We start from the raw sequence: 19,168 nt of genomic DNA, 5'->3' as shown, positions 1-19,168 counted from the left end.
CCAAGCTACAATTTAGATGTATATTCTTTTTTTTTTTTTAATAAGTGTTTGGAGAATGTCTAGATAGCCTTTTGTTATTGTTCTATCTTCAAGTTCACTGATCCTTTCTTCTGCTGTTCAATCTGCTATAAGGCATCCAGTGAATTCTGCATTGCACATATTGAACAATTCCACTGGTTCTTTTTCATTCTTCCCATTCTCCTATTGAGATATGTTAACTCACAATGACCATGCCCCGTCCCCCTTCAGTCCTTCAGCTGCTTAAGGTCCTTTCTGCTGGTGCCGACTTCTAGGTTATCCATGGGTTTGGTTCTATAGACTATTTTTTCCTTTGGCTATGAGTCACACATTCCTATGGGGGCTCCCCGCCCCCCGTCATTTGCCTTTTAGTTTTTTATTGTATCTTAGACATTGTGGATAGTACACTTTGGAGACTAGATTTTGTTATCTTCCTGTGAGGAATGTTGAGTTTCCATTTAATAGACAGTTAAATTACTAGTTGATGACCTTGAACTAGAGGCTTCAAGTTTTATCCTTTGCTATTATGAGTCAGCTTTGGTTTTGCCTTAGACTCAGGGCAAATCTTTAGTTCTGGAACTAAATATAGATTTTAGCCTTATGACTTTGGGGAGTTTTATTTATTTTTTAATTATTTTTTTTATACTGGGGGTTTACCACTGTGCTATACCTCTGGCCCTTTTTATTTTATTTTTTTTATTTTGAGACAGGATCTCACTAGGATTTCCAAGCTGGCCTTGAACATTTAATCCTCCTACCATAGGCTCTCAGTGGCTGGGACTGCATGTGTTGCCATTATGCACAGCTTTTATTGGAGTTTCAAATGGAAAGCCTGAAGTGTTTACCCAGTTCTTGGCGGGATTCTTTTGTTTGTTTTGGCAGTACTAGGGATCGAACCTGGGACCTAGTGCATTCTGGACAAGTGTCTAACACCTCAAGTTGGAGGGATTCTAACTCAGACTTACTCTGTTGCAGTGGGTAGTAGTCAAAACCTCTGGTCAGCTCTTTCAGGTCTCCAGCTGTTGCCATTTGCTGATCTCCTTGAAGTTTCCTCCATCCATAATTTGGCAATCGGCCTTTGATTTCAGGAGGATTTAATTAAAAGCAAAGGCTTCCCCTTTTGTGGCTTGACCATTCCAGGAAATCTATCTTCAGTTTTCAACTTCTCTAGAGTCCCCAAATCTGTCCTCTGACTCTTCAAGCCCTAAAAGGCTGGACTTTCTGCTAGAGTTCTAGCTGTCCTATACCATAGGAACTGGGAAGTACCCCCAAGAAAAACCTCATTTAAGTGTAGATGGTTCCTTTAAGGGTTGAGTCCCCTCGTTTCTGTGTGCTTTGTGATAGTTTAAGTGCTTTAATATAGTTGTTTTTCATGTTTTGCTGAGAGTTTATAATCTGCTACCTATGGGGGGTTCATCTAATAAACTACTGTCATTACTAGATGATCCTTTCACTTTGAAGTGTCCCTTTTAACTTATCTGTTCATATTCTACTGGGGTGGGAAGTGTCCCTTTTAACTTATCTGTCCATATTCTACTGGGGTGAGGAAGAAAACACATTCATAAAATATAAAGTGTGACGTTGAGTCCAAATGCAGTTGGAACTTTTACAGGGGTCACTGGGGCAAGCTTCCCAGAAGAGGTCTTTGAGATACACTGGGGGCTGAGCAGGATTTTAAGGAACAAATAGAGGATGAGTGTGGCAACTTGGGCTCTGCTGAGGGCAGGAGTTGACATAAATGTGTTGTGAGGACAATGAGAAGACCAACCTCAACCTGTCTAGACAGTGGGAAAGACACTGGGTAGGTTCGATATGAAGAAATGGAAGAAGCTGGCTCAAGGACGTCCTAGTCAAGCTGCCTCTGTTCTTCCATGGTTGTTTACAGTGTGCTCTCCACTCCCCACCCCTTCCTCTAGCTTGGGTCTGGTTCCCATTCTCTCTTGAAAGGGTAATTTAGATGGGCACCTTCCATAAAAGGGCAGATGAGGTTCAGAAATCTTTAGGGATATAGCTGTGCCAAAGCCAAAAGACACAGATGGAAGTATCTTCATTGAATATGGGTTAGCACATTCTAGGACTTAGCGAACCAGCATTGACTCATGCCAGCACCCAATATAGCATATTAGGTTCTGTGACCCCAATCTTTTGTCCTCTGAAGAACACACAATTGGCTTTAGGACCACAAAAGGTTTAGGCTGGGGCTTAGAGATCTCTTAATCCCAGACTTTGTCCTTGGGAGGCTTAGGATCATTCACAGAGCCCAAAAGTGTCTTTAGAAGAGGGGTTTGATGGGGCTGGGGGGCGGGGCGGGGCATGGTGGAAGGATAATCTATAAGAGGGATCAGAGGGGGTGGGGTTCATCCCATGAACACAATGTCAGAGGAAGAAGAGTTTTTTCTGTTCAAGAACATCTCATCGGTGGGGCCCTGGGATGGGCCTCAGTACCACATTGCCCCTGTTTGGGCCTTCCACCTCCAGGCAGCTTTCTTGGGCTTTGTCTTCTTTGCAGGGACACCACTGAATGCCATAGTGCTGGTGGCCACGCTGCGCTACAAAAAGTTGCGACAGCCACTCAACTACATTCTGGTCAATGTGTCCCTTGGGGGCTTCATCTACTGCATGTTCTCTGTCTTCGTTGTCTTCGTCAACAGCTGTCATGGATACTTTGTCTTTGGCCGCCACGTTTGTGCTCTGGAGGCTTTCCTGGGTTCCGCAGCAGGTACTACAGGGGAAGTGGGGTCTGGGGAGGCAAAGGACACTACGCCAGGAACTAGACTATGGGTTTGGAGCAGGCCCCCAAGTTGACTATAGACATATGACCAAAATAAAATGTTTGAGTCTTAAACTCCACTCCAAACATATCAGGCCAATTCTCTCTCTTTGGGCTTGCTCTACCCATCTGTCTTCCACTGTACTTGCCAGGCTAGATGGGGCTCTGTCTATCCTATTCTCCTCACATTTTGTCACAGGTCTGGTGACAGCCTGGTCACTGGCCTTCCTGGCCTTTGAACGCTACATTGTCATCTGTAAGCCCTTCGGCAACTTCCGCTTCAGTTCCAAGCACGCACTGGTGGTGGTTCTGGCTACCTGGATCATTGGTGTTGGCGTTTCCATCCCACCCTTCTTTGGCTGGAGCCGGTGAGAGCACAGGGCAGTGGTGCTGACTTAGTTAGGGGTTCAGGTTAAAATGGGTAGAAAGAGAGATTGGGTATAACCACTTAGTCTTTGACCTGTATTTTTTTTGGGGTGTAGTAGGTGAGGCAAGAGCGGTGGGAGATCAGCATGAACACTTTGCAGTTGGAATTACTGTGGCCTCTACCAGAAAATTCCTCTGCCACCAAGTACAGTGTTGAGTGCCTATAATCCCAGATTCAGGAAGCTGAGGTGGGAGGATCTAGAGTTGAGATCAGCTTGTATAATTTAGTCAGACCCTATCTAAAAAGTTAAAAAAAAAAAAAAACTTAAAAGGAAGAAAATCCCTCTGCCCCAAACCTGGCACTCTCTGGGTTCTAAGTGGAGAACACAATCCAGGATTCTCAGCCCTACTCCACTGATTCTTGTGGAGAACCCAGAGTAAATGAGTTCTTGGTCCTTTGCAGGTTCATTCCTGAGGGCCTTCAGTGCTCCTGTGGTCCAGACTGGTACACTGTGGGCACCAAATACCGCAGTGAATACTACACCTGGTTCCTCTTCATCTTCTGCTTCATCTTACCTCTTGGCCTCATCTGCTTCTCCTATGCTCAGTTGCTGAGGACCCTCAGAACTGTGAGTGGTTTTTGAGAATCAGGGAGGAGCAGACCAGGGGTCTCCAGGAGAGATGGAAGAGTAGGGACATGCTGTAGAACATAAGGTATCTGGAAATGTTCATGGCCAGATAAACGGGTATCTAAAAAGCAGTAAAGGAAGCGGTGGCGGGGGGAGGGGGGATATGAAATGGAACGAATAAGGGAGTATTGCTGCTTAAATTGGTGTAAAGAGATGTAGCCATGTGATCCCTTCCATCACTGTAGACCAGAAAGCTACCTCCACCCTGCTATCCTCAAGGGAGGAAAGCAACAGAACCTGGCCAGAAGCAAGGCAATCAGAGTGAATGTTCCCAGTAGAAAAGGGTCCAGAGATCTGGGATTGGAAGACTGGGGGAAAGAGTGATGCGATGCTCTCTATGCTCTGCCCCAGGTGGCAGCTCAGCAGCAGGAGTCAGCTACAACTCAGAAGGCTGAGAGGGAGGTGAGCCGCATGGTGGTAGTGATGGTGGGATCCTTCTGTGTCTGCTACGTGCCCTATGCTGCCCTGGCCATGTACATGGTCAACAACCGCAACCATGGGCTGGACTTACGGCTTGTCACCATTCCTGCCTTCTTCTCTAAGAGCTCTTGTGTCTACAACCCCATTATCTACAGCTTCATGAATAAGCAGGTAAAGTTGTCTATCACATTCCCATAACGTCCTGGTCCATAAAGTCACTGTTTTTTTTTTTTTTCCAACACCTTTTAACTCAGAACACCCTAGACCTACTCAGAGGGTTTCTAGGAGTGAACAAGGGAAGCCATGGGAACCTCAAGGAGGCTAGAACGCCCCTGGTAAGCACAGGGAGGAAGGCATGGTATTTAAGATAATAGAATCCAGGAAGGATAGAACTTGAGCCAAAAAAAAAAAAAAAATCAATCTACTCTCAAGAAAGGGCTCTGAAAAGGTTTTGAAACCTTTCCCTTTCAAACTCTAGTGTGTAGAAACAAGTGATTCTAGACTGGAATTTAGCTAGGTATCAGGATAAGGAAGACAATCAAAACCACCTGAGATATTGGGTATAAGGCACTGTGAGAGGCTGTTGGGATACAAAAAATAAAACTTTCCCCCTATACTTCCTGATGTTATCTTCCTTTTATTCATCTGCCATGGGAACTATCTCCAATTCTGCCTTTCCCTCCAGTTCCGAGCTTGTATCATGGAGATGGTGTGTAGGAAGCCCATGACAGATGAATCTGAGGTGTCCAGCTCCCAGAAAACAGAAGTTTCCACTGTCTCTTCTAGCAAAGTTGGTCCCAACTAGGAAACCCATGTTGACCTGTTTGCAGCCAACTAGAACGTCATTTAAGTAAGTTTTCATGTTCTCCATCAAAAACCTAACCACTAACAACACAGTAAGGAGATGGGAAGGGGAATGAGGGCAGTTTTGTGAAATCAATTTTTTATTTTTCTACTATTCCCTTCCTGTCTATAAAGCTGTTTCAGCAAGGTCTACTTCAGACCACCCAAAAGCCATTTCAACAATCACCAGTTTCTACTCCTAAGAGGCACCCTTTACAGCATTTGGAGAACCATAAAAGAGCATAGCTGGTTTTTCAGAGTGTAGATAACACTTGTGTTCCTTTTTAGTGACCTTTCTCCCCCTACTGAGGATCAGTTCTGAAGTGATGTATTCTGAATTAAAATGCTTTAGAAATATATATATATATAAAATCAAAAAACAAAAACAAAAAACCCCTTGGTAGACCCCAAATGAATGTGAGAGAACTTCCTTATGCTATCTCTGTAAGTAACTGCTACAGCTTTGGTAGGGATAACTATGTCTAGAAGCCCCTGAGCCAGGTTTATTCTTAGGTGCTTCCCCCTGCCTGCATTTGGCTAAATCAATATATGTCTTAAGCTGTGCGTTTATTAAAATAGTTTAATTACCTTGATAGTCTCAAAATTAATTTGCATATCTTATTATCCCTTATAAACTATATCAAAGTGTTTCACTTTATAGCCTCCTTCTACTCCCTGAAGAAGAGCCTTTTTGAATAAAACCCAAGATAAACGCGTATATCTATCATACAAAGAATGGTGTCTGTTGGTATCAGGTATGCAATGAGCAGCTGGGTTCCTCTCCAGTGACATGGCCTACAAATAGCTCAGAAGGGTTATAGCTATGAGAGAGGATACTAGGCAATTTCAGAAATAGGAGAAAAGGAGTAATCAGTTTGAGAGAAGGTAGTACTTTCTCTGAGATTGAGTGGTGTGCTGAATCTTCTAGGAGGTCCTTTTCTGTAACACAGCATCCATAATTCTAAGCTAGAGCTCCATTCCCACAAGAATGAAAGACGCACATCCACAATGAATGTAAACGGTTTTATTTAGAAACAGATAGGTACCTGTTTGCATTATAGAATATAAAACTTGGTTTACACTCTATAAAAAATAACCAATATCCAAATTTAAGAGAACTAGCACTCACAGAATACATACTGTGGGTGTGTAGCTACTCATCACCAGCCTCAGGTTTGATTTAAACAAACAGCCCCCCCACAAAAAAAAAAAAAAAAACCCCACCCTCCCCCAATAAACCACAAACACTCCAAGGGGCTCATAGAGATGAGAGTACAATGCTTGCTGGCGAGTCCCCACATCCAAAACCTGTCATCCTAGCAGATTATGGTTTGCTGTCTAAGTGCATGATTCTATGTCATGCCTGTGCTCTCTGCACCTAATAAACCTTGAGGCTCATACGGTTCATAATGTGCCCTATCTAAGCTAGGGTGGTGGCATTATTTATTATCTCTGGTGTTAATAAAAAGGGGGAATCTGGAGGTGGAGAATGTCCATTATCTATACTGGGGTTAAATGTAAAGAGTATATCCTCTATTGAGAGCTTGATGCAAAGGCTGGGGTGAAGTGACACCTGGCTCTTTACCACACCAAGCAGCCCACCTCAACAGGACTGTGGAAGACCAAGGGATATACCTAGGTTCAGATACAATCATCACCCAGCACCACCTGAATGTATTATCCAGCGATACAGAAAATAATAAAGGTTTTATATATATTTATTTATCTTAGTAACCTGAGGGCTAAAAAGATTTGGAATAGTTCTTCTCAGAAGAGGTCCATCAGTAAGGGACTAAAGTGGACAGTTTATTACATAAAATATGGTTAAAATGGAGTTGGAAAGAGGGTGGTTTCTTCAGCTCCTTTTATAGGGTTCCTCTCTTTGATAACAATAGAATACCTGATGATCCAGGACAAACCATTTTTGTTTTTTGGCATTAGAGAGGGAGGAAATGAGGGTATGGGGTGTGATGGTCAAAGGCAGGAAGAGTGAGCAATGGTCCTCAAACCAAAGAGTCCCCTATCTGCAGGTCCTCCTACCCTTGAGTCTGAGCTCAAGCTCTAGGGTGGACACAGAGAGGCCTTGTAGTGAGTGGTTTGCATTCCGAGGTATGAGGATCCCTGGTAAAGTCAGCAGCACCTGGTTTTTGGAAACCAGCCCACAAGATAAGAACACTGCAACCAAGCTTGTAACTAATACTGCTATTTAACTATCATCCAAAAGAGAAAAGGGGAAGAAATCCCCACTACATTGGGAGGGTTTAAGCTTTCATATAAGATCGTCTAAATAATCTCTTCATTTGATCTTAGGGTTTCTTAAGCAAATTCCCATTCAATGATCGTATCTCGTTAAAGGCACTTTTTATGACATGATCGGAAAGGATTTTTTTTTTGGTACTGGGAATTGAACCCAGGATGCTCTATGACTGAGTTACATTCAGCCCTTTTTATTTTTTATTTTGAGACAGGGTCTTGCTAAGTTGCTGAGGCTGGCCTCAAACTTGAGATCTTCTTGCCTCAGCCTCCCATGTTGCTGGGATTACAGGCATGTGCCACCATGCCGGCAAGGAGTGAATTTTAACTGCAATGACATCAAGATTAATTCCTGGGGACGAAGAGCCGCCTGGAGAACTTAAAGTGATTTCAACAGGCAAATAATGTTGTTGTGAGCATTTCAACAGATGCACACCCAGAAAACAATGTATGCCCTGAACACATTTATATTGTTCCTTTAGTTTTCCAGCTGTTTCTAGCTGGAAACTGCTCTATAAAAAGCTAGAAATAACTCTGTAAAGAGATTGCACTCACTACTTGATTGATTTTCAAGACACTGGCCCTAACTTCTTATCACAGCTGTGCTTGACAAAATTAGCAAGTAACTAGTTCTACAGGGGAAAAAGAATGAAGTCAAGTTGAGCCAAGCTTTCTTAGAGCACAGGGATTCTGTCCCTGACCAGAAATGGCAGGACCAATTGCTGAACCCATAGCAACTGAATGCAATATGAAATGTCAGACTACTACATGTGAAATGTAAGACTTTTCATAGGCAAGATTAAGTGTTATCTCTAAATATAAATCATGGAGCATATAATTTTCCTTTCTTTTCTCAACACTTCTTATTGATCTCAGGCTTAAAATATTAGTTAAATGAGAATTATAAAAATTATATAAGGGGTTGAGAAAGAGTAAAGGGCTAATTTTTGCCTACAAGTGTGGGTTGAGGATCTTGATCCTTCATATCATACTCCCAACTAGAGAACAAATACAAAAATAAACACACCATGTTATACATTATACAAAGTGTAAATCTACAAACACAAGTGTACTATTAGAGTTGTTCCTCAGAAGCAGTTCCCTCCAGTCCCTTAGAGAGGAGGAATGGGGACGGGATGATTTTCATTATTTCATACGCCTTTTCATGTCTTAAAAAGTTTGTAATAACAGTCTCAGTAGCGCAAACAATTTCATGTGAAAACAAAAGCTGTAAAAATAAATTACTTTTGAAGAAACACGGGTTCCTCTGTCTGCAGCTCAGAATTCATCATGTCGTACTAAGGCCTCCCCAAAATCTGTGGCCTGGCTGCCCACAAACAAATCATACTTGTCAACAATCTCCTCCTTAGTAAGCTTGCCATCCTGAAATCAGAGAAAGCAGTGAGTTGAGGCAGAATATTTCCTATTCCAAATACAGAAATACTACAGAGAACATGAGTTAATCAGGATTTAATTAAATGTGAATTCAACCTAAATCTTTCTTCCATATATACACAGAGGGAGAAAATAACAATGAGTATGTTTCTCTTATTAAGAAAGTTAAAACTGAAAGGGTGGTGATTATTATAGCTAAAAAGTTCCAAGACTGAGGAGCAAACTGTTAACATGTAAAACATCTGTTAGATATGGGCAAGAGATGGCCAATAACAACTGGACAATACTTCAAAGTGAATCAATCAAGTTGCTATCTAACAGGAACAATGAAGTCTGCCAATATCAAGTCTAGCCTGCACCTCCCTCTGTCCTTGCCACCAACCAGAATAGATACACCCAAACAAAGACTCTGACACACACCTCAAATAGTATTAAGATTCCCAAGGGACAACTGCTCATATTTCCTTCTCTCATGTAGCTAAGACAAGGCAGTTGGCAACTGAAGTGACTGAGTAAGAACTCAAAACAGACCAACCTTAAAAGGTTTCTAAGATTCTGCATCTGAAACTGAAGATTAGCCTAGATAATATAATATTCAAAATAATAGAAATCCCCATCTTTAGACTTTCAGTTTATTTTAACCACAATACTGAAATCTCTGACAAAAGTGACAGAGTATAGTGATAACACTATTCTTTTTTCTTTAGTTGTAGTTGGACATAATAACTTTATTTTATTTATTTATTTTTATATGCTGCTGAGGATAAAACCCAGTGTCTCGCCCGTGCTAGGCGAGCACTCTACCACTGAGCCACAACCCCAACCTATTAACACTATTCTTAGTGAACTGTATATCTCAGATAATCGATCAAGGACAATTTTAATAGATTCCAAGGAAAAGCTGACTCTATTAAAAAAAAAAAAATTAAAGTACATTTAAGAAGGAAATAACCAGCAGGCAGAATGAGTAATAGGTTAAAGAAAAAAAGAAGAAGAAAGGAAGTAACAAAGCAGAAAAATAAAAAGAAAATTTCCTGAGTATCCAAAGATAATAAGTGATGCACGCTGCGTGCAGGCTACACAGAGGCTCTTTTATGCAGCCCAGGTTCCTCCAACACCTTGAACACTGGGCAGAGATGACTAAAATGAGACCAGAGAGCAAGTGTTGCTTTCACAGTTTTCAACTGCCAATTTTAAATCCTAAGCAGACACATTAATTAAGATCTTAAATGCTCTATGTATCTTGACAAAAAAATTTTTAGGCAAATTTTTTAGTCTGTTTTCCTTAGAAACAGACTCATATTACTAGGCTTCTTTGGCCTGTTCAGACTTACCTTATTTTGGTCAGACTCATAGACTAGGTGCCTAGCTTCTGCCTCTGCATGGTCATAGTCTGAGGGGAGTATCCAGTCTTTGGTTTCTTCCTTGTCCATCTTCCCATCACGGTTCTTATCTCGAAATTCAACAAACTGCTCTCGCTCTGTCTTCACCCATTCTGGCTCATCTGCATTTCCATCATGGCTGTACATGTCACCTGTGTGCAGAGAAATACATACAAAAAAAAGTTTGTCCTTTTCCAAAGACTGCCTCATGCTTTGGTCTAACCCTTCTTCATCTGTTTTCAACCTAATAGCAGTTTATATTGGTACTTCAGGCCAGAACCCTTAGAAAAAAGCTTATTTTCCTGAGATTAATTAATAATCTCGCAAAAAGACCATTTCCAGCTATTGACTTTGAGTTACACAAAAGCAAAGAGATGCCTTCTTATCTTAAGATATACAGAAATAAGATGAGTTGATCAGCACCATGACAAGTGGACTAGTTATTCCCAACATTTTATTTTGACACTTGGTAGCTATTTAAATTGGACCACTGGTTTAAAAAGCACACTTTTAAATTATCTGGGAAACTTAGAAGCCAAAACGAACTACTAACCAACTAATCAACTCCTACATAAAATGCATTATACCAGTGGTCTTTAGTCAGGGCAACATGCCCCTGTGTAAATAGGAACACTGTCAAGGAGTACACAGGGAAGGACCAGACAGGAAAGAATCAAATTTCATGTCCTGAACTTTCAGTTTCCCTAAAAAGCTTATCTGCAGAATATAGCTCTGGCCCTGAAGGATTCTTTCCTGTCTCCCCTTTACCATTACCCTTTCCCACTGTATACAAGAGAGGCATATTCTCTCAGCCATTGCGAAACTTTACAGTGTAAAAAGCTCCACTCCATGATGATGAAAAAAGTGCCAATTAGAAACATTAGTGTTGGTATTAAGAAAGATGTTTGAAAAAATGCATAACAAATGTTAAAGGCTTTGCTTAAAAAAAAAAGAAAACCTGAAAAGAGGGTCTAATTGAGTTTTAGCCATGGGATCATTAAAAATAATTTTTGATGACAGATCAATTGATTTTTTCATATAAGTCAAAAGGCATTCCAAAAACTAAATGATACTGCTATAAAAATATTCCATTCCCATCAACTTATATAAATAAGGTCTCTTAGTATCTACTCTTAAAAAAAATAAAATTAGGAGTTAGTGTTGAATTATTTTACTCTAATGGCAAGTAACTGCCATCCATAAATACAAAACTACTAGGAAAAAAGGTAGCAAAGAGATACATTGTTGTTTAATATGAACATGTTTGTAGTAAATGTTATTTTGTCTGTTTATTAATAATTGTAACAGTAACTGAACCTAGAAAAGACTTAAAAACATTTAAAAACAACACTTAAACATACTTAAGAGCTTAGGAAACAAGTATTTGTATATATAGAATACACTTGCATAACTACGTCAAGGTGGTTTAAGGCTTGCTTTTAGATACTTCTGTGGGGAAAGTGAATTAAAAATAGAATTAAGAAACGAGACAGTATAAAAATTAGTAGAGAATTGCTAATTCAAGACAATACTATTTCTTGTCAGTTTTGTCATCAGTAAATGAGAAAAAGACCCCAAAATGCCTACAAAATTAAACAAATAATTGTAACCAAGCAATGGTCACACTATTACCAACTGAATGCTATTATTTAAAATAATACAGTACCAAAGAATTATTTCATTTTTAATTGTTCTTAAGTGAAGACATAACCGCTAACATTTATTGAGTGCTTATTGATTTCTAGGCATCATAATAAACATTCTACTTATACTATCACTTTATCTCCCTGAATTATTTTAGGACAAATCCCAGGAATCCCTCACACTATGTATTTTAGAATGTATCTGTTATGTTTTATAAAATCAATTCCTTGGTATAATCTAATACCCAGTCCAAATTTGAACTTTCTGATTCTTTTTTTACAGTTGGTTTGTCCAAGCTGGCCATGGTGGCACATGCCTGTAATCCCAGCCACTCAGGCTAAGGCAGGAGGATTGCCAAGTTTGAGGCTAGCTCCAGCAATTTGGCAAAGCCCTAAGCAATTCAATGAGACCATGTATCAATGTGAAAAATACAGAGGGCTAGGGATGTAGCTTAGTGTTAAAGAGCCCTTGAGTTTAATCTCCAGTGACAACAAAATCACAAAAAAGCGAAAACCAAAATAAAGTTTGTTCAAATTATTCACATGAATGATGAGTAGGAAGTAGCTATGGTGTTTATTTTTAATTTATTAAATTTTAGAGATATATTTCAGAACTAAGGTACTTTATAATGTTAACATTTACAATCAGCAGTTTACTCTATAATTAAAGTTATAATTAACTATTTTAGATGCCTATTTTAAAATATATAAGAGAATGTTGTTTTTCAAAATTCTTTTTGAAGTGAGAAAACAAATCTGAAGACTCCTGAGAAATACTGTATCTAATTAAATGCACCTGCGTCTCATGTAAGACATGGGAGCAAACCTAAAAAGGCTAAATAGTTTCTGGAAACTCTAAGCAAAGGAGTCAGTCAGTACTGTCATTTTCCAAAACCTAGGGATTAAGAGCAGATTCAGTCACTTCCTCTGATTTTATCTCAAGAAGTTCTTCAGAATTTCAACCTTGCCAAATTCTCCAGGCTATAGTATATTCAGAAAATGTATTTATATGAAGTTCAGAAGCCAGAGTCCTGTACCAATTACCCAAGGGTCAAGAAGACTTATTTACAGTATACAGATTGGAAAGTTCTGAATTAGAGAGGAAATGGAAATATGTTTAAAATACATAGTTTTCCCAAAGCCCAAATGTTTTCTTTGGTAAGTGGATGCTGATCCATAGTGTGTGTGTGGGGGGTGGGGGGTGGTGAGGGGTGTAGGGAAGATGAAGGAACTTTAGATTCTGCAGAGGGGAGTGAGGGGAGGGATGGGCTGTGGGGAGGAGAAGGATGGTAAAATGAGACAGGCATTACAGCCCTATATATGTATGATTACACTATTGGTGTGACTCTATACCACATACAACCAGAGGAATGAGAAGTTGTGTTCCATTTGTGTACAATGTGTCAAAATGCATTCTACTGTCGTGTATATAACTACTTAGAACAAATTTAAAAAAATATATATTCTTTTCATAGAAGCTAGAAAATACAACATAAGGCTGGGGATATAGCTCAGTTGGTAGAGTTCTTCCCTCACATGCACAAGGCCCTGGTTTAATCCCTATCACCACCACCGAAAAAAAAAAAAAAAAAGAAAGAAAGAAAGAAAAAGAAAAAAAAAAAAAAAAACAATATAATGAGCATTTTAGGGGTAGATGAGTAAAGACATAAAAAATATTATTTGAATTCTACTTAAAAAGGATTCAATCCTTGGATAATATTAAGGATCAGAAATTTTTTGGTTGAGGGGCTGGGGATGTGGCTCAAGTGGTAGCGCGCTCGCCTGGCATGCGTGCGGCCCGGGTTCGATCCTCAGCACCACATACAAAACAAAGATGTTGTATCCGCCGATAACTAAAAAAATAAATAAATATTAAAATTCTCTCTCTCTCTCTCTCTCTCTCTCTCTCTCTCTCTCCCCTCTCTCACTCTCTCTTTAAAAAAAAAAAGAAATTTTTTGGTTGAGATTAAGAAGTTTTTAGAAATACACATTTATTTTAGAGATGCATAACCAAATGTTTATAGATGAAATGAAACGATGATTAGGATTTACTTCAAAATAAGAAAGGAAGCCAGGGGCTGGGATTGTGGCTCAGCGTTTTATGTCCAGCACCTCATTAAAGGAAAAAAAAAAAAATGAAATCAACAAATAAAGGTATTGTGTTCATCTAAAACTAAAAATATTTTTTAAAAAATGATGGCTTCTTTACCAGTTCTGCCTTCCTTTCTTCCATTTTTCTTTTTTAAAAAGAAGGAAGCCGGGTGTGGTAGTGCATACCTGTAATCCAGCAATTTGGAGGCTGAGGCAGGAGGATTGCACATTCAAAACCAGTCTTAGCAATTTAACAAGGCCCTAAGCAACTTAGAGAGACCCTAGCTCAAAAAATACAAAGGGCTGGAGATGTGACTCAGTGTTAAACACCCCTGGGTTCAATGCCAGGTACAAAAACAAAACAAAAAAGGGGGAAGAAGTGGATGTGGCTGAGGGTTGATGGTTGTTGAGGCATAGGGGTCATTATATTCTTCTAATTTTGTGCATGTTTATAATACTCTGTAATAAATTGAAAAAAAAAAAAAAAGAACTAAGCAGCATAACTCTTGGGCCTCTTATTAATGTTACATGTAAGAGGCAAACAACTTTGCTTCTTTATGATCTTTTTCCTCAACAGGACAGAAACTGGCATAGCCCTAGAAACTATAAAATGTATTGGAGAGACTTTAAGATTTATAGAGACGAACACCCCAGGTGTAAAAGTGTCTCCATTAGTTACTGACTTATGATGCAGAAAACAGAAGTATCTCCTCATGTGGCCTCAATGCTTGGCAAGTGGTGATACTTAATAGTGATAAATCTAAACCTAAACAATGATGATAAAATGGCAAAAGAGAAGAATGAAAAAAAAACATTTAAAAGTAGAAAATCCTATAAATGTCAACCTGGACTCAGAAGACACACTCAGGCATTTATCCACTATCCTGATGAACGCCAATTAAAAAAAAAAAAAACTTTGGTGGGGGGAGCTATTTTCATTGCTCATCCCTCTTTCTCTAGTAGGTATGATTAGACAATATCTAAGTAGAGACTGTTCAATGCAGTTTAATGACAGGTGATAGAAGTAGGTCTTTGGTCTCCCTTACAGACTTAAAATAAGTATTTCAGGTAAAGATAAGAGACCTAAAAATAAAGCAGTGGTTCACTAGAATAAGTTACTATAAGCAAAAATAAGATGTGAAATATCAACAGAACAGAGAACCCAGAAATCTACACATCTATAGTCAAGTGATTTTTTTTTTTTCAATGTTAAGGATTGAACACAGGGCCTCATGCATGCTATGCAAGTGCTCTTCCACTGAGTTACATCCCCAGTCTCTAGAGCCAATTGATTTTTTTAAAATATTTTTTTAATTGTAGATGGACACAATTTTATTTAGTTTTTCTTAATGTGGTGCTGAGAATCAAGCCTAGTGCCTTGCACATCTAGGCAAGTGCTCTACTACTGAGCCAAAATGATTTTTGATAAAGGTGCCAAAACCATACATCGGAGAAAGGACAGCCTCTATAATAAATGGTGCAGAGGAAATTGAATCTCCATATTAGAAGACCAAAACTTGACCCCATCTCCTACCACATACAGCAATCAACTCAAAATACACTGAAGACCTAAATGTAAAACCTGAAAAATTAAAAAGTACTAGAAGAAGACAGAGAGGAAACATTTTTTAAAAAATATTTATTTTTTAGTTGGACACAATATCTTTATTCATTTATTTTTATGTGATGCTGAGGATCGAACCCAGGGCCTCACATGTGCTAGGCGAGCGCTCTACTGCTGAGCCACAACCCCAGCCGAGAGGAAACATTTTTAAGACATCAATTTAGGCAGTGATATTCTGGATAAGACCCCCAAAACCAAAAACCCAGGAAACAAAAGTAAAAACGGACAAATGGGATTATATTAAACTAAGAAGCTTAAGTATATTAAACAATGAAGTGAAAAGAAAACAAGCAGAATGGGAAAAAATGTCAACTATTCATCTGATAAGGGGTTAATATCTAGAATATATAAGAAACTCAACAGCAAAACAAACAACAAATAACCCAATTAAAACGTGGGCAAATGATATTTCTCAGAAGACATAAAAATGGCCAACCGTGTGTGTGTGTGTGTGTGTGTGTGTGTGTGTGTATGTTTGTGGTATAAATAAAATGTTCAACATCACTCACTAATCATCAGGGAAATGAAAACCAAAAATTATAATGAGGTACCACCCCAGTTAAAATGGCTATCAGAAAAAAAGACAAAAAAACAACAAATGCTAGAGAGGATGTGGAGAAAGGGAACTCTTATACACTGTTGATGAGAATGTATATTAGCACAGCCATTACAGAGAACAGTATGCAGATGGGGCTCAGGGTTAAGCACCCCTGAGTTCAGTCCCCAGTACCATGGTACTAAAAAAGAAAACAATATGGAGGCCTCAAAACAACAACAAAACCTAACTAAAGACACATGTGATCCACTCATTTCACTACTGGTTATATGTCCAAAGAAAATGAAATCTGTATATCAAAGAGATACCTGTGGGCTGGGGTTGTAGCTCAATGGTAGAGTACTTGCCTAGCACATGTGAGAGGCACTAGGTTCTCTCCTCAGCATCACATAAAAAAATTAAATAAAGGTTAAACAAAAAATAGACACCTGCATCCCCATATTTTTGCAGCAATATTCACAATAGCCAGGATAGGCAATAATCAACTAAGGTATGCACTGATGGCTGAATAAAGAAAATGTGGTGTATATACACACAATGGAATGTTATTTAGCCAAAATAATAATAATAAAATCTCTCATATCCAGCAACACAGATGAAACTAGAGGACATTTATATGTTACGTGAAATAAATCAGGCACAGGAAGAGAAAAACGGGGGAGGTGGGGTTGTGGCTCAGCAGTAGAGCACTTGCCTAGCGTGTGCAATGCCCTGGGTTTGATCTTCAGCACCACATAAAAATAAGTAAATAAAACAAAGGCATTGTGTCCAACTACAACTAAAAAATAAATATTAAAAGAGAGAGAGAAAGAGAAACGGCATATTCTTTTTCCTAGAAGGAAGTTAAAGAAGTTGATTTGATAGAAGACGACAGTGATTGTTAAAAGTTAGAAAGAGGAGGGGGAAGTGTAGATAAAGGGAGGCTGGATAATGGACACCAAAAGATAAGTCAGACAGGAGAAATGAGTTATAGTGTTCTATAGCACTATAGAAAATTACAGTTTATAACAATTTATTATATATACTTATAGAACCAAAAGAGAGGAATTCAATGGTTCCCAACACAAAGAAATATAAATGTTTAGGAAAGGCTAACTACACTGATTTGCTCATTATATTTTGTATACCTGTACTCATCATACTGTGTATTGTCATACTTATCTCATCAACATGTACAATCATTACATATAAATTAAAAATTAAAAGGATGCTCAGTGATAAAGTGCTTGCCTAGCCTGGGTGAGGCATTGGGTTCAATTCAAAGTACCACCAAAAACAAACAAACAAAGAATAAAGATGTGAAGTATAAAAATATCTAATATGTTTCAAAATAGAATAACATTTGTAACAAGGACATTTAGTAATTGTGAAATAGTTTATTCAACTACTTGGTAAGACAAGTAGCTCTTTTTTTAAAAGCCACAGGAAAATCTTCAAATCATTCTTATAAAAAAGAACCAGAGCTTTACTTGGAAGAAATTAGCCCCAATGACGGAGTATCCTGCCCCCAAGAAAATTAACAGATAACCAAAAAGAAAAATGGAAACAGAAAACCAAAATAGAAAAATAACCCTAAACAAAAAGAAAACTAGTACCAGACAGAAAACATGAATACAACATAATGAAAAGACAAGGTTATTAGAGAGCTGATCCCTCAAATAACCAGCTCTTTTAATCTACTCCCCAGTTCTTCTTCCTGAGTTTCTGAATGCCTCTCTGGGCTCCCTGTTAACTACTTACTATCAATTCATCAGAGCATCTGGGATACACTATTATCTGTGCTGCAGAAGACTGTAAGCACTAACTACATGTAGGTATCAAATCCTTGAAATGTGGCTGGTCCAAACTGGCATGTGCTATAAGTGTTAAAAAAAAAAAATTATTTTTTAATTTTTTTGTGGTACCAGGGATTGAACCCAGTACACTCAATCACTGAGCTACATCCCCACCCCTCCCCTCTTTTGGGAGGGGTACCAGGGATGGAACTCAGGGGCTCAACCACTGAGCCACATCCCCAGCCCTATTTTGTACTTTATTAAGAGACAGGGTCTTGCTGAATTGCTTAGCACCTCACTTTTGCTGAGGCTAGCTTTGAACTTATAATCCTTGTGCCTCAGCTTCCTGAGCCGCTGGAATTACAGGCTCAACAATTTATATTAATAAGGGGAAATTATAGTATTTTGAAATATCAAATGCAATCTTGAAATTAATCTCATCTGCTTCTTTTTACTTTTTTTTTTGGGGGGGGGCACCAAGGACTGAACCCAGGGGCACTTACCAACTGAATCATATCCCCAGCCCTTCTTTTTACTTATTAATGTGGCTATTAAAAAATAGAAATTACATATGTGGGTCACATTTTCATTTTGATTGGTTAGTGCTACTACAGATAGTTTACCACAACCCACTATTCATCACACTGGAATGGTTTAACGATCTTTGAAGAGCTGAATCATGGGAAAAATTATTTCTATGGGTGATTACATCTCCCCAAGTGTCTCAGCTTTTTCTAAGGGAAAAAACACTTGAAAAAGAAACTTACCAATATACTCTTCTAGATCAATGAAACCATCAGCATTCTTATCTATATCCTCCATTGTTTCCTAAAACAGAAAAGAAGAATGAATTTCACAGAAGAGTATGATGTATCTGTACGTTTAAAACCATAGGAAATTGATGTTTTTCTAGCTAGAAAATGGTAAAATATTAGTGTCTCTAAGTTACAACATCCCCAGTCCTTTTTTTATTTTTTTAATTTTGAGATAGGATCTTGCTAAGTTACTGAGACTAGCCTCCAACTTGCAATCATCCTGCCTCAATCTCCCCAGTCACTGAGATCACAAGGCCAAATATTGGCAATTTCTTATGCATTAACCTAAAATAACTATGAGTCTTCCTAAAATAACTATGAGTCTTCTTGAAAGAACACTGCCACCGCTTAATGATGGTAGCTCTTGTCATGCTAATAGGAGATGTGACCATTAATTATGTCTACATCTATAGGAAGTCTATGTTATCAGTAATTGCATTCTGTGAAAATTCTTCAACATCACTGTTATTAGTTTCTGGTAATTGATTGGGGGATATTTTTTTAAAAAAGGATTTTCCTACCAATGAA

The 19,168-nt window shown here is 38.7% G+C and overlaps 2 protein-coding genes across 4 annotated transcripts in view; one reads left to right on the top strand and one right to left on the bottom strand.

Moving 5' to 3' along the window:
- The first annotated feature begins 2,391 nt into the window (after positions 1–2,391).
- Positions 2,392–5,068, top strand: Opn1sw (opsin 1, short wave sensitive). Its single transcript, XM_027926526.2, has 5 exons — positions 2,392–2,737; positions 2,988–3,156; positions 3,618–3,783; positions 4,195–4,434; positions 4,949–5,068. Exons 1-5 carry the CDS (start codon positions 2,392–2,394, stop codon positions 5,066–5,068), a joined length of 1,041 nt encoding a protein of 346 aa, XP_027782327.2.
- A 1,042-nt stretch (positions 5,069–6,110) lies between these two features.
- Calu (calumenin) overlaps positions 6,111–19,168 on the bottom strand; it is a 32,682-nt gene continuing 19,624 nt past the window's right edge. For all 3 annotated transcript variants that reach the window (XM_027926523.2, XM_027926524.2, XM_071612872.1), the window contains 3 exons: positions 18,593–18,653; positions 10,089–10,288; positions 6,111–8,742 (listed from right to left, as the gene is read on the bottom strand). In XM_027926523.2, the coding sequence (XP_027782324.1) occupies positions 8,638–8,742; positions 10,089–10,288; positions 18,593–18,653 (366 nt within the window). In that variant the 3' untranslated portion in view covers positions 6,111–8,637. The remainder of the gene's footprint in view (positions 8,743–10,088; positions 10,289–18,592; positions 18,654–19,168) is intronic.

The sequence above is a fragment of the Marmota flaviventris genome, chromosome 1 (assembly GCF_047511675.1).
Source record: "Marmota flaviventris isolate mMarFla1 chromosome 1, mMarFla1.hap1, whole genome shotgun sequence".
NCBI lineage: Eukaryota > Metazoa > Chordata > Mammalia > Rodentia > Sciuridae > Marmota > Marmota flaviventris.
This window is presented reverse-complemented; position numbering and strand designations above follow the sequence as displayed.

Coding starts and splice junctions, on each gene's coding strand:
- Opn1sw (XM_027926526.2), top strand. CDS start 2,392: ATGTCAGAGGAAGAAGAGTTTTTTCTGTTCAAGAACATCTCATCGGTG. Junction 3,157..3,617: donor CCCTTCTTTGGCTGGAGCCG/GTGAGAGCACAG, acceptor GGTCCTTTGCAG/GTTCATTCCTGAGGGCCTTC. Junction 3,784..4,194: donor TGCTGAGGACCCTCAGAACT/GTGAGTGGTTTT, acceptor GCTCTGCCCCAG/GTGGCAGCTCAGCAGCAGGA.